Genomic DNA, 12,496 nt, shown 5'->3' on the forward strand with positions numbered 1-12,496 from the left:
AGCAGAGATCCCCCGTCTGCACTATACATTTAAAGCAGCAGCATAACACTTTAAACAGTCATGGCTTCTGCTAAAGACGGGAACTGTAGTTTGCGGAGAATTGTCAGAAATCTCCCAACCATAGCTGTCAACCCTCCCATTTTTTGCAGGAAACCCCCTTATTTCAATCCGTTTCCCGCTGGCAGCCCGGATTGTAAAATATCCCGTAAATCTCCCGGATTTTAAAGGAAGCAGCTCCTCTCCCTCCCTGCCGGCCAGGGAGGCTCCACTCACCCCCCCCCCACGTGCGAGCAGCCAGCCGCCGCCCGGTAAAACACCTTGCTTGGCGGCTGGCTGCTCGCTCACTTGCCGAGTGCTGCCGGAAATCGCTTCTGCACATGCCCGGCATGTCTGGACATGCGCAGAAGCGATTTCCGGTGCCCCGGACATGTGCAGAGTCAGCACCGGAAATCACTTCTGCACATGCCCGGGCATGCGCAGAGGCAATTTCCGACAGCACTCGGCAAGTGATCCCTTATTTTTCAATCCTAAAGTTGACAGGTATGCCCCTGACACAGCTGTAATTCTCAGAGTAGTTTAACAACCAATCCTTCTGGTAATTGTATCTCTGTGAGATCATTCCACAGCCATGGAAACACCACTGAAAAATCTCCTCCATGGGGTACACCTCATTCAGAGCAGCAACCACTGAAAGAGCCTCGTCTGCCAGTTGGGATGGCCATTCATCCACTTTGCATACATCAATGTCAACGGCTGCCCCAGCTAGAAGGAGAATTGCCTCACAACAGCCACATAAAATTTCTGTTGGATCACAGCCTTGAAGGGAAGACAGACTCCAGATGCCAAAGAGTTACAGGAATACCGTCATTTCTCAAATAATGTATTATCTGTAAAGGCTATTTGTTATTGTCAGTTTCCTTCAAACCTAGTCTTTGCAGGACTTTTCCAGTACAAATAAAAAGCCCCCCTTAACATACAGGGACAGATGAATAAGTCTCAGAGGTTTCATTCCATTTCATTTTATCTATTTATTCAGAGCAAAATTGTATTAACGTAACAGTACTGTAAAGGCAAGTCTTTAAACTTTGCCAGATCTCCTATACTAATCACATGCTCCATGCCAAGTAATAAAAGGAAATAAAATTGTTTGCAGACTGGGGTAAGGGGGTGGGGATCAAAGAGTTCCTTTGTTCAGATAAAATGACTGCTCTCAATAATGTTAAATTCCGTGCCTCAAAGCACCCTGGAGAACTGCCTGGTTGTGAGCCGGGGCTCGATTCCCAGGCCTCTTTCACTATTCTGCATAAACAGCTGGATTGGATTGCTCAGCTCGACAGCAGCCTTGCAAAGCTCTGAACACGTGGGTGGCTCTGGTGCAGCACAGTGGCTGGGCAGCACATGACCTGTGAATCAGAAGTTCCCACTTCAAAGCTTGCTCAGCCCCTTAATTCACGTGAGTGCCCTGAAGCAAGCCGTCACAGCTGCTTCCAATCCCTACAAGTGATCCTGGGGTTGTCATTTTGGTAACAGGACTGTAGTACAATTTTTGAATATATTTTTATTTGATTTGAACACTAAAAAAAAAGCACTGTGTACGCACAGCTTTGTTACACTTTTACCCCATCTTTCCTCCAAATAACTCGGTACCAGCTACTAAAGGCACAGAAAGCTTAGCAAAATGTTTTCCCTTTTTTCATGTTTTCAAATTTATTAAACGGTCACAGACCAAATCAACTCAGACAACTATTCAACAAAGGATAACACAGAAATAAACAGAGGACAATTTCAATACGAATTAGTCCATAACAACACTTTAAAATTAAAGGACATAGATAAAAATAGATATTCGCATTCGCCTGCGTATTGACATTGGAAAGCTCTTGTTTCCTGCGTCTAATAGCAGAGACACAGAATTTGGCAACATTGATCGTAATTTCAGGGACCTTGCCTTCTACCAAGGCTCTCAGACGTTGGGGTTCTGGTTCATTTTTAAGCTTTTGTAAGGCTGGGGTGATTAAGGTCAGGCGTAGATCCTCGTAGAAACTGCAGTGCAGCAATACATGCAAATTTGTTTCCACTTCTGATGAGCCACACGGGCAAACGCGTGACTCATACGGTTTACCCTCATACCTGCCTAGCAACAGGGCGGAGGGCAACACATTAAATCTGGCCAAAGTAAAGGAATGTCTATACTTGGGTATTTGCAGTTTTGCCAGGTAATTTGCGGGTGAGAACCCTCTCCCAAAATCTCTTATTGTGGCATGTTTTTCCATTTTGCCCATATGACACTGCAGTTCCACGTCCCTAATACGTTGGTGCACTGTGGGGTTTGATTTCGTTTTAGTCCCACCAATTCACAGGCAATCCTTCGCCTTCTCTTTTATTGCCTTCAGCTGAGGAGTGGTTCTGGCACATGAGGAATGATCGCTCTGTTTGCATCAGCGTTGGGCAACAGGAAGAGCTTCCTCGTTGCATAAGGCAAAAGGACGCCTTCTTGCAAGATGAGTAGCTCATGAAGGCTTCTTTGAACTATTTGAACAAGGCAGCTGCTGCGTGCAGGAAGCAATTGGGGCCCGCTAGTTATACGGCCTCGTGCTTGGTGTCTACATCACAGCCAAATGTTCCTGGGGGAAGCGTGGCATCCAACCACCTAAGGGGAGCTTAGCTGAGCCACGCACTGAGATTGCACATGCATGCAGGCTGAATCAATCCAGCAGCTACCACGGAGAGGCACTTTCAAGAAATCTGTACAGGCTTATTCACACCTTTCTCACATGTGGGACACTCAATGATGAAACAATATCAAAACTAACAAACTGAAGTCTCTGAAAGTCCTTAAATGAATCACAGTGCCATACTTTACCCAGCAGAGAACAAGTTATGAAGCTTCGTATAATCAGCAAATGTCCAATTCTGATGTCTTTTTTCGAATAGATATAATTTACATGTGAATGCAAAATACTCTGGAACAGTGACTACATAATCGCATGAGCACTGTTCCAGAGTATTTTGCATTCGCATGTATATTATATCTATTCAGAAATAGATTGGTTAATGAAGAAATTACTGTACATATCTTTCTACTTACGAGAGTTGAACTAATTGGCTGATGAATAATTCAATTAAACAGTACTGTAGTTGTTATCCGGAAACACTGTTCAGCAGAGTTCAGAGTTGAACATCAGAATTGGACATTTGCTGATTGTACGAAGCTTCACAGCTTGTTCTCAACCGCGTAAAGTCTGGCACCGTGATTCATTTAATGACTTTCAGAGACTTTCATAGACTTCAGTTTGTTAGTTTTGATGTTTTGAATCATTCCATAAAGTTATTCACATTGTAATTGTTTCTGGCCATCGTGTTGCTTTTGATATTGCTAAACCAAGTTAATGGCATTTAGGCTTCCTCCACGTGAATAGGAGTTCACTTTTTGAATAATAAGAATTATATGTCACGGGGGGGGGTGTCAGGATTTTAGAGATGCGTCACGAAGAGTTGGACACAACTAAACGACTAAACAACAACAACAAGATGAGGCATGACCAAAAAAAAAGGGCTGGGGACCACTGATTTAGAGGATGGAGATAGCCCAAGCAATGTGAGACATGTGAGATGGGAAGAGGCAGAAATATGGTCCATTCCTACATCAGTAGAGGAACCACATGCAGGTAAAGGATGAACATATGACAATATTGCAATGTTGCTTTCTAAAACATGGGTACCACTTCCCAGCACGGAGTCATATAGGATGCTGCCTTATAGCAAGTCAAACCATTGGTCAGTCTTGTTCAGTATTGGCTACACCAGAAGTGTCATGTGACAGGGTGTCATGTGAACCTCTCTGTTGTTCTCAGTTGTGAAATAAATTATAATAAGCTGAGATGATGCAAAATGAGGGGGGATTTCAGGCCCTAGAAGTGTGTGGGGGGACAGTTTCAAGGGACACTTACTGTAGTTTTGTCACTGCAAAATGTTTTTTGTCCTTCTCTAGCTCTTTGGTGACTCCCTCAGAGGAGCAGCCTGTTTACAGTAACTAAGTGAAAAGGGAGACAAAAAGCAACATAAAACAAACAATGTAAAAGCAAAACACCGGTATATGTAGGTATATACTGCAGATATACTAGCCCTGAATATGAAATTCAATAATATACTTATCAGGTGGTTTAACTTTCTCCATGGGCGTGTAGCTGCGTAGCATGGGGGGCAGTTCCCCCCCCCCCAATAAAGTAGATGAATAAAAATACTTAACTGACCAACTGTGTCACAAATAACTCGGTTCTGTCCCGCCCCTCCAACATAAACCCTGGCTACTCCCATGACAGTCTCATGTTCTTCCACCACCAATGCCGTAAACATTGGACTATTTACCAGATAGGTAAATGTATGTCAGCTAAAACTATGCACTTTAATTTCAATAAACATGCATGGAACAAAAAATTCCATTGGTCTAAATCGAGGAACTGAAGGATGTATGGGAGAGACTTAGTTACTTGAGAATATTTTTTTATTTTCTAAGGTGAAATCCTACAGTAGAGACATTCACTTCTTCATAAGCATGTATTCACTTATTATTTCCATTTATTATCTGCCCTTCCTCCCCAACAAGACCACAGAGCAACTCGCAATTTCAAAAAAAACCAGTAAGAGCATTTTAAAGCAGCACTTCAACATATTTCAGACAACTGTTTTGAAAAAGCAGTTTAGCCACTTCATGAAAATGGTGGGCCAAATTCTGGATTGTTAAAAAAAGAAAGAAAGAATTTAAATGTTTCCTAAAAATGAGCACATATTTATTTAACTAAAATATTTATTCATTAGACTGCTGTTATTTTTTACTATTGCTCCATGCTCAAGCTGGAAACTGCACCCAATATCATATATAATTTCAAGGCTATTTTGCAACAGTCTATGTTAATGCCTAGTCAATTTTATAACTTTTTTTTTAAAAAAATAGAGATTACTCATACCAAATACACTTTTTCCTCCTTGCCTCTTGTATCTGTCCAAAATGATTTGCAGCTTCAGTTTGTCTTCTAACAAGACCAAGAGCAAGCGAGCATTAAAAAAAAAGAAAGAATTATTTTTGCTTAGACTACTAGAATATTAATTTAACAAGAGGGGAAGTGGTTTCGAGGGACAACCCTTCAGCCAGAATCGGGAGTTTTTCATAAAGCTGAGCACACCACCTAGTGGTAGCTTGTGAGATTTGCACTTTTCATTTTATCAGCATTTCTGCGTTTTCAACGCTGTCAAAGCTGCAGAAGGTATCAAATAGTAAAGAGAATAAAAATCAAAATTCGAGAATTTGTGCTTTATCCGTTTCCCCTGACATCACTTGGTTGAACAAAATGTTCATCTGCATGCATGCATTATACCTCCATTTACAGCTGTTCTGTGTTTTGAGGCAGGGGTGAGCACATGCTGTCTGGTGCTGAATTGCATTCAAAAACATCTGGAACGGACCAGGTTGGCAAAGGCTTTTTGGATCAGGATCAGGACATTAAATGGTTAATCCTGTCCTCTGTGGCTTCTCGTGACCCAAGCAATAGTCATGTAATAGTGGGTTGAGGTCCACCCATGAGATCCCACTCAGAGTATACCCATTGCAATGGGTGGTCTTGACTAGCTTGTGCCCATTAATTTAAATGAGTCTTCTGGGAGTAGAGCTTAGATCAGGCATCCCCAAACTTCGGCCCTCCAGATGTTTTGGACTACAATTCCCATCTTCCCCGACCTCTGGTCCTGTTAGCTAGGGATCATGGGAGTTGTAGGCCAAAACATCTGGAGGGCCGCAGTTTGGGGATGCCTGGCTTAGATACAACCCTTAGTTTTCTCTCTCCCACGTTCTTGATGGGAGTGGAAAAGGCAGGGCAGTTGCTGCAGGAGACCTATGAGTAATGATGAATGGTGAAAGTAGTTACCAGAAGAGGTGGAGACAGTGACCTAATTCTCGCTGAGGTAATAAACCTGTTTCTGTGGTCAGGTTCACTAGACATGCGTAGAAGTGACTTCCAGTGCCACCCGCGCCGCTGCTGATCCCACATTTTTCAGCGGGAGACTTGGCAGCTATGATTCTGGACACTTCCAGATTGTCACTATATTTCACTGGGATTTAATCACATACAACCATGTTTAGGGTGTGCAATAAAAATTTATTTGACCCTCTTGCACAACAAAACCACTCCTCTCCCCAAATGTAGGTCACTCTGCAGTAAGGAAAGTGATGAGAAAATGCATTGGAAAGTGTGGGATAGCAACTGCTTGGCACAATAACATATAACTTCCCAGCAAACAAATCAGAACATATCCTCAGGTCATCTGGACATGGTCTCTGATCGGTTATAATTGAGCACTCACGTTGCTCTGTGAAAATGACCTTTTTGCACAGAAGAACAATGCTCTTTCCCAATACACTTTCCTTGCATCTCCCAGTCCTAAAACAGCACTTAAATCTAAAATTAGAAGAAAGTTTAATTGAGCCATAACAAACCCATTGCTTTGCAAAGTAAATTCTTTGTGCTTAAATTTTCCCAGAACAGTGCTGCAGTCCGTATTATTAGTGTTTTCAGCAAAGCCTCATTTCCTGCATATTTAATACATTACGTTTGTGTTTCTGAGAGTACACAATATATCTAGCCTAACAGAAAACAAAAAACAAGAAACAGTTTATTCTTCTAAATTTGTTTGTTGTGATGTTATAAAAATATTTTATCATTTGTTTGTGTTTTTTAAAAATGCTTCTGATTAGATTTCAATAACATCTCACGAAATAAAAAGTAAAGGGGTTATAGACCTTAGATTAGGGTTGCATATTTAAGATTAAAAGAAATTAGGCCTTAGATTTGGAATGCACATTATATAAACCTCCTGGTTAGATGACAGCAATGCATTGCACTTGGGGCTGTCTTTGCAGATTGTCTTTGCAGATTGTCTGGAAAGTTTAGCTAGGTTAAAAAACGGCAGCATGAGGTTTGACTGGGACCAGGCACTATGAACACAAACCACCAGTTCGTTCTTGCGTTTACTGCTTCCAGGGAATGGCCTCCCTCTTGTGTGAAAACCTATTTTTTCCAAGCTTGTTTGGGAAAAATGGCAAGTTTTCTACAAGTCACATACAAAACAATTTAATTCATCCAGCAATGCTTGAAAGGTATCCACTATTCTGACGAGCAGAAATTTAGGAGGGGGTGGGGAGAGAATAATAACTTTCATAGCATTTTACCAGCATCTGTTGACATGGGAAAGACAACACACAAATGGAGATCATGACCAATTTTGGAACACTAAAGCTCAAACAAGGCTTCCTGCTTTGGATATTAGAGATTTATTTTGCACTTTGGAGCCACTGAAAACCAAAGCACAGGCCAGGAGTAGTGCAGCAGAATGGAGCAATGGGTCTGCTGCCACTTCTGAAGACCTGCCACTCACAACCAGCCAGGATAAAAGAGCAGAGCAAATATTTCCTACTTCCCTTTGCTGTGCCAGCTCTAGGCTGCTGCAGAAGAGGTTCTGGGATCAGTCCCCTCTCCAAAAAAATGGCCTTTCCATCTCTAGTCCATTAGTCCATCCATCTCCTAGTCTCCCCCCCCCCGTAATGCCCCCTTTGGGGTCACCCCATTTTGGCTGGCAGTGGCACTTTCAGCAGACTTTGGGGGGGGGAGGGGGTTATGTAGCCATGAAGCCATGACACCTCTGCCTCATCGTAACTCCCTCCAGCAGCACAGACCAGAGGTCAGGATTGCCCTCCACAATTTGCAACCATTGCAGTACAAAAACAGTTGTTTTTTAATCGTGTTGTCAGCAGTTCCCACACTCAAATTAAATCCAGCTGGCTTCTTATTTTAAAGTCAACAGTTTTTCACAAGATGTCATATCAGTTTCACAGCTCTAACTTTTTTTTTTTAGTTGTGGCTGTGTCTGCTTTAATCACCAAAAGGGGTGTGCTGGAAAGTGACAACTCAGACAGTATTTATTATAAAAGATAAGATATAAGATAAGATATAAGATATCTTTATTGTCATTGTCCCCTTGCGGGAACAACGAAATTACTCGGTTGCTACATCCACAAAAAGCTAATTAAAAACAGTAAATATACTACAAAATAACAAGTAAAATAAGATGACTTCAAAGTCCGGGCTTTCCATTTAAGGCCAAAATTGCTCTAGAGAAGAAACTGTTCCTGAGACGGCTCGTTCTTGCCTGCATTGTTCTATATCTCCGTCCCGATGGCAGGAGCTGAAAGAAATGGTGACCAGGGTGCGTTGGATCTCTTGATATATCTAGTGCTTTTCTATGGCACCTGGTGGTGTAAATTTGTTCTAAGGTGGTGAGTGAGCAGCCAATAATGCTCTCTGCTGTTTTAATAATTCTACACAGCCCTGCTCTGTCCTGGGAAGTACAGCTTCCGTACCACACACATAAACCATACGTGAGCACGCTCTGTATGGCACAGTGATAGAAGGCAAGCAGCAGCTTTTGTGGAAGATGGTTTTTCCTTAAAATTCTCAAAAAATACAGTCTCTGCTGCGCCTTCTTCACAAGCCCCCTTGTATTAACACTCCAGGATAGATCCTCCTGTAACTCAATGCCTAGAAATCTAAACGTTGTTACCCTCTCCACACAAATTCCGTCAATCAAGAGTGGCTGGACCTCGTTCTTCTGTCTCCTAAAGCCCACCACAAGCTCCTTAGTTTTCTTTGTGTTTATGAGCAAGTTGTTGACTCTGCACCACTCTGTCAGCCGCTCCACCTCATCTCTATACTCAGTTTCACCCTCCTTATCAGAGATGAGCCCGATCACGGTTGTGTCATCTGCAAATTTGACAACCCTATTTCTAGGGTGGGCAGCGACACAATCATATGTATAAAGAGTATAAAGGAGCGGACTAAGCACGCATCCTTGTGGTGTTCCTGTGTTAGTCCTAAGCATGTTTGACATATAAGGGCCCAACCGGACCCTCTGGGAGCGATCTGAGAGAAAGTCCAGTATCCACCCACAGAGTGATAGCGGGAGCCCCAGATTTCCCAATTTAGTTATCAGACGTCGCGGTAGAATGGTATTGAATGCCGAGCTGAAATCTACAAAAAGCAGTCTATAAATCTATAAATCTATAAAATCTATAAAAAGGTAAAGGACCCCTGGATGGGTTTTTGTACTTGTCTTTACCTATCTCCACTTTCCTCTGTTTTTGCATCTTAAGCTACATGATCAATGATGAATAAAACCACCGTCTTTTCTTTTCTTTTTTTTCTTTTTTTTCTTTCCTTTTTCTCCTTTCCCTTTTTTTTTCCTTTGGGAAAGGAGGATTAGAAATACGATATGAAAAATTGTAACAAACAAATGTAAATGTATATGTATATGTATGTATCTGTATATGTATACAAGCATGAAGAAAAATGTTCAGGTTTGGTGATGGGAAAAAACAAATAAACATCATTCCAAAAAAAACCAACCACCGTCTATGATGCAGTATTTTCTTATTTAGAAAATAAGTCTGATAATTATCCTCTTAAGTTTCCACAAATGTGGCCACAATTGCCACTGTTGTTGTTGTTTTATAATAAAAAATACATATTTTATTTCTATGTGATTTGACCACACCTATGATTTTAACGACGGTCTTCTGTATAGCAGGCAAAATTTCAACAGGTAAAGCTTCCTTGCTCGCAGGTTTTTCGTGTCAGTGAAAATTGCACCTACAGAATTTGTGCCTGTTAGCAGCTCAGCAGGGTGCAGTGGGGGGGGGTGCGGGGAGGCAGGAATGGAGGCACATCAGAGGGCACGACTGGCAGGACAAGAGAAGAAGCTATGGGGCGCGGGTAGGGGTCCGACGAAGAAGGACTGAACTGTGTACCATCAGTTCTGCTGAGCAGGCACAGCTGAGCCCTGGCATCTCTGCATAGCTGCCAAGTTTTCCTTTTTCTCACGAGGAAGCCTATTCAGCATAAGGGAATTTCCCTTAAAAAAGGGATAACTTGGCAGCTATGCATCTCTGACATTTTATCCATTCGTAAACCTTGGCTGAGTGAAGCGATCCCGAGCGAGCAGCGCAAGGGGTCCCCGCAAGACGACCGCCGATCAATTCACAGGATCGCGCGCACGGACCCCTCCGCACGTGCTTCCTTCTCGCCTCCTGCCGCCGCCGCGCACAAGACGTAGGGAACAGGCGTCCCAGTGCCGCCCCGACTGCCAAACCCAAACGGACAGATAGTGCTTTCTCTGCCCCAACGTCTCCTCCAGCACCGGAGGATGCCCAGAAGCCCGGGAAGCACAGACGACGCTTGGATCTGACCGCGAGAGGAAGGCAGCGAGCGAGCGGCGTCGGGGAACGTTTGCCCTCGGATCCGCGTTTATTCCAACCAGCCAGCCTGCCGCTAACCAAGATCTCTCTGTCCAGGCGCCGGTTGGCGCTGCGCGAAGCTCTTGATGCGCCCCGTCCAGGCTCAGGATCGAGCGCTTCCCCACGATGCCTGCGGGAGCCGCAGCCACGTCTTTGAAGCAGGCGAAGGGGCCGCGGGGACCCAGTTCACTGGGGCGCGCGGGTGGCGGCCATAAGAGACCCTCCTCGACGGCGGTCGGCGCTGGGAGCCCCTGGGCGCCCTCTGATGGAGAACGCCTCCAACGGCAGCCAGGGGCCCTTGGAGCCCCGGGTCCCTGGCGGGAATGGGGTGGTGCTAGGCGTCTGCTTGCTCTGGCTGCTGGTTTTGAGCACCTTGCTGGGCAACGCCCTGGTCTGCCTGGCCGTCGTCCGGTTTCGCCACCTGCGCGCCAAAGTCACCAACTGGTTCGTGCTGTCACTGGCCTCGTCTGACCTGTGTGTAGCGCTGCTGGTCATGCCCTGGCAGGCGGTCACTGAGGCAGTGGGCGGGGTGTGGCTCTTTGGCACCCGTTTCTGCGACATGTGGGTGGCCGCCGACATCATGTGCTCCACGGCCTCCATCCTCCATCTCTGCATCATAAGCCTTGACCGCTACTGGGCCATTGCCAGCCCCTTCCGGTACGAGCGGCGGATGACCTGGGGCCTGGCCTCCGCCATGATCGCCCTGGCCTGGACCCTCTCCGTCCTCATCTCCTTCATCCCTGTCCAGCTCCATTGGCACAGAGCCGAAGAGCAAGGGGGGGCTGACCCACAGTTGCTACGTTGTGACGCCCGACTCAATCCCACGTACGCCATCACCTCCTCCCTGGTCAGCTTCTACATCCCCGTGTCCATCATGATTGGCACTTACACAAGGATCTACTGCATCGCCCAGACTCAGATCCGCCGCATCTCGTCTCTGGAAAAGGCCGGAGGGCTGGGGTTTGCGCAAGGGAAAGAGCCTGCCTCTTCGCTGCGCAGCTCGCTCTGCAAGGAAACCAAGGTCCTCCAGACGTTGTCCATCATCGTGGGGGTATTTGTCTGCTGCTGGCTGCCTTTCTTTGTCCTTAACTGCCTGCTACCCTTTTGTGAACCGAGGCCAGGCAGCGGGGTTTCTGGGCAAGTTCTCTGTGTCAGCCAGACAACTTTCCGCATTTTCATGTGGCTTGGCTGGGCCAACTCCTCGGTCAACCCAGTAATCTATGCTTTCAATGCGGACTTTCGGAAGGCTTTCAGCAGCCTGTTGGGCTGCCACCGCCGCCCTTGTTGGGCTCCAGGCAGGTCTGCTGTGGAGAGAGTCAACCTGAGCCACGAGCTGGTCTCTTATCACCACGACTCCTCCTCCCACAAGAGTGGAGGAGAGCCAGTTCCATCGCCTCTCCCCACCATTGCTGCCTGGCATCGGTCCCTGCCCCACACAGTGAGCTCCCAAGGAGAAGGGGAGAGCAATGAAGGAACCTTGCCAGAGAAAGGGACGTTGTCCTCACGTCAGGCTGCTCAGAGGAGCAACAGCAAAAACCTTCACCTGCCAGCTTTGCTCCCCTCTGAATGTGAGGCTGATGTATCTTTGGAGACTCTTGATCCCTTTGCAGAGATTACTGGGCACTAGAATCTCCACTGCCACATCCCAGTGGTATGGCAAGTGCCTATGTGGATGGGACCATGCAGTGGCCACAAAGGAACACGATCACATAAGAAGAGTCCTGCTGGTTCAGACTGAAGGCGTATCTAGTCCAGCATTCTCTTTCCCCACAATGGCCGGCTAGATGTGAATAGGAAGCCCACAAGCAAGACACGAGGGCTTTCACTGTCTCCTACTGTTGTTCTCCAGTGACAGGTATTCAGAGGTGCACTGGCTCTGATTCTGGAGGTATCACTTGTTGTTGGCATCTGTTTGTCTTAGGAGACAATGTAAGAGTGCGCCTTCAGGGTAAAGTCAAACAGCTTTAGTCAAACAGAGTTACAGCGCCTGCTGTGGCTGTAGACATTGATATAGATAGGAGAGACATGTTTGATTGCAGCTGGGACAGATGAAGGTGTCCAGTTTTGCTTCTACAGGTGCACCTTGGGGTTTCTCCTCTCTGTGCTCCACCCAGCGGTCATTCCTCCTCTGGTCATTGCTATGGATACATGGCCAGT

At 45.5% G+C, this 12,496-nt stretch overlaps 1 protein-coding gene across 1 annotated transcript; it reads left to right on the forward strand.

Annotated features, from left to right (window-relative positions):
* The first annotated feature begins 10,604 nt into the window (after positions 1–10,604).
* LOC118096469 (D(1) dopamine receptor-like) lies at positions 10,605–11,966 on the forward strand. Its single transcript, XM_035138349.2, has one exon. The coding sequence runs from the start codon at positions 10,605–10,607 to the stop codon at positions 11,964–11,966; it is 1,362 nt and encodes a 453-aa protein (XP_034994240.2).
* The last annotated feature ends 530 nt before the right edge of the window (positions 11,967–12,496 follow it).

The sequence above is a fragment of the Zootoca vivipara genome, chromosome 5 (assembly GCF_963506605.1).
Source record: "Zootoca vivipara chromosome 5, rZooViv1.1, whole genome shotgun sequence".
NCBI classification, from domain to species: domain Eukaryota; kingdom Metazoa; phylum Chordata; class Lepidosauria; order Squamata; family Lacertidae; genus Zootoca; species Zootoca vivipara.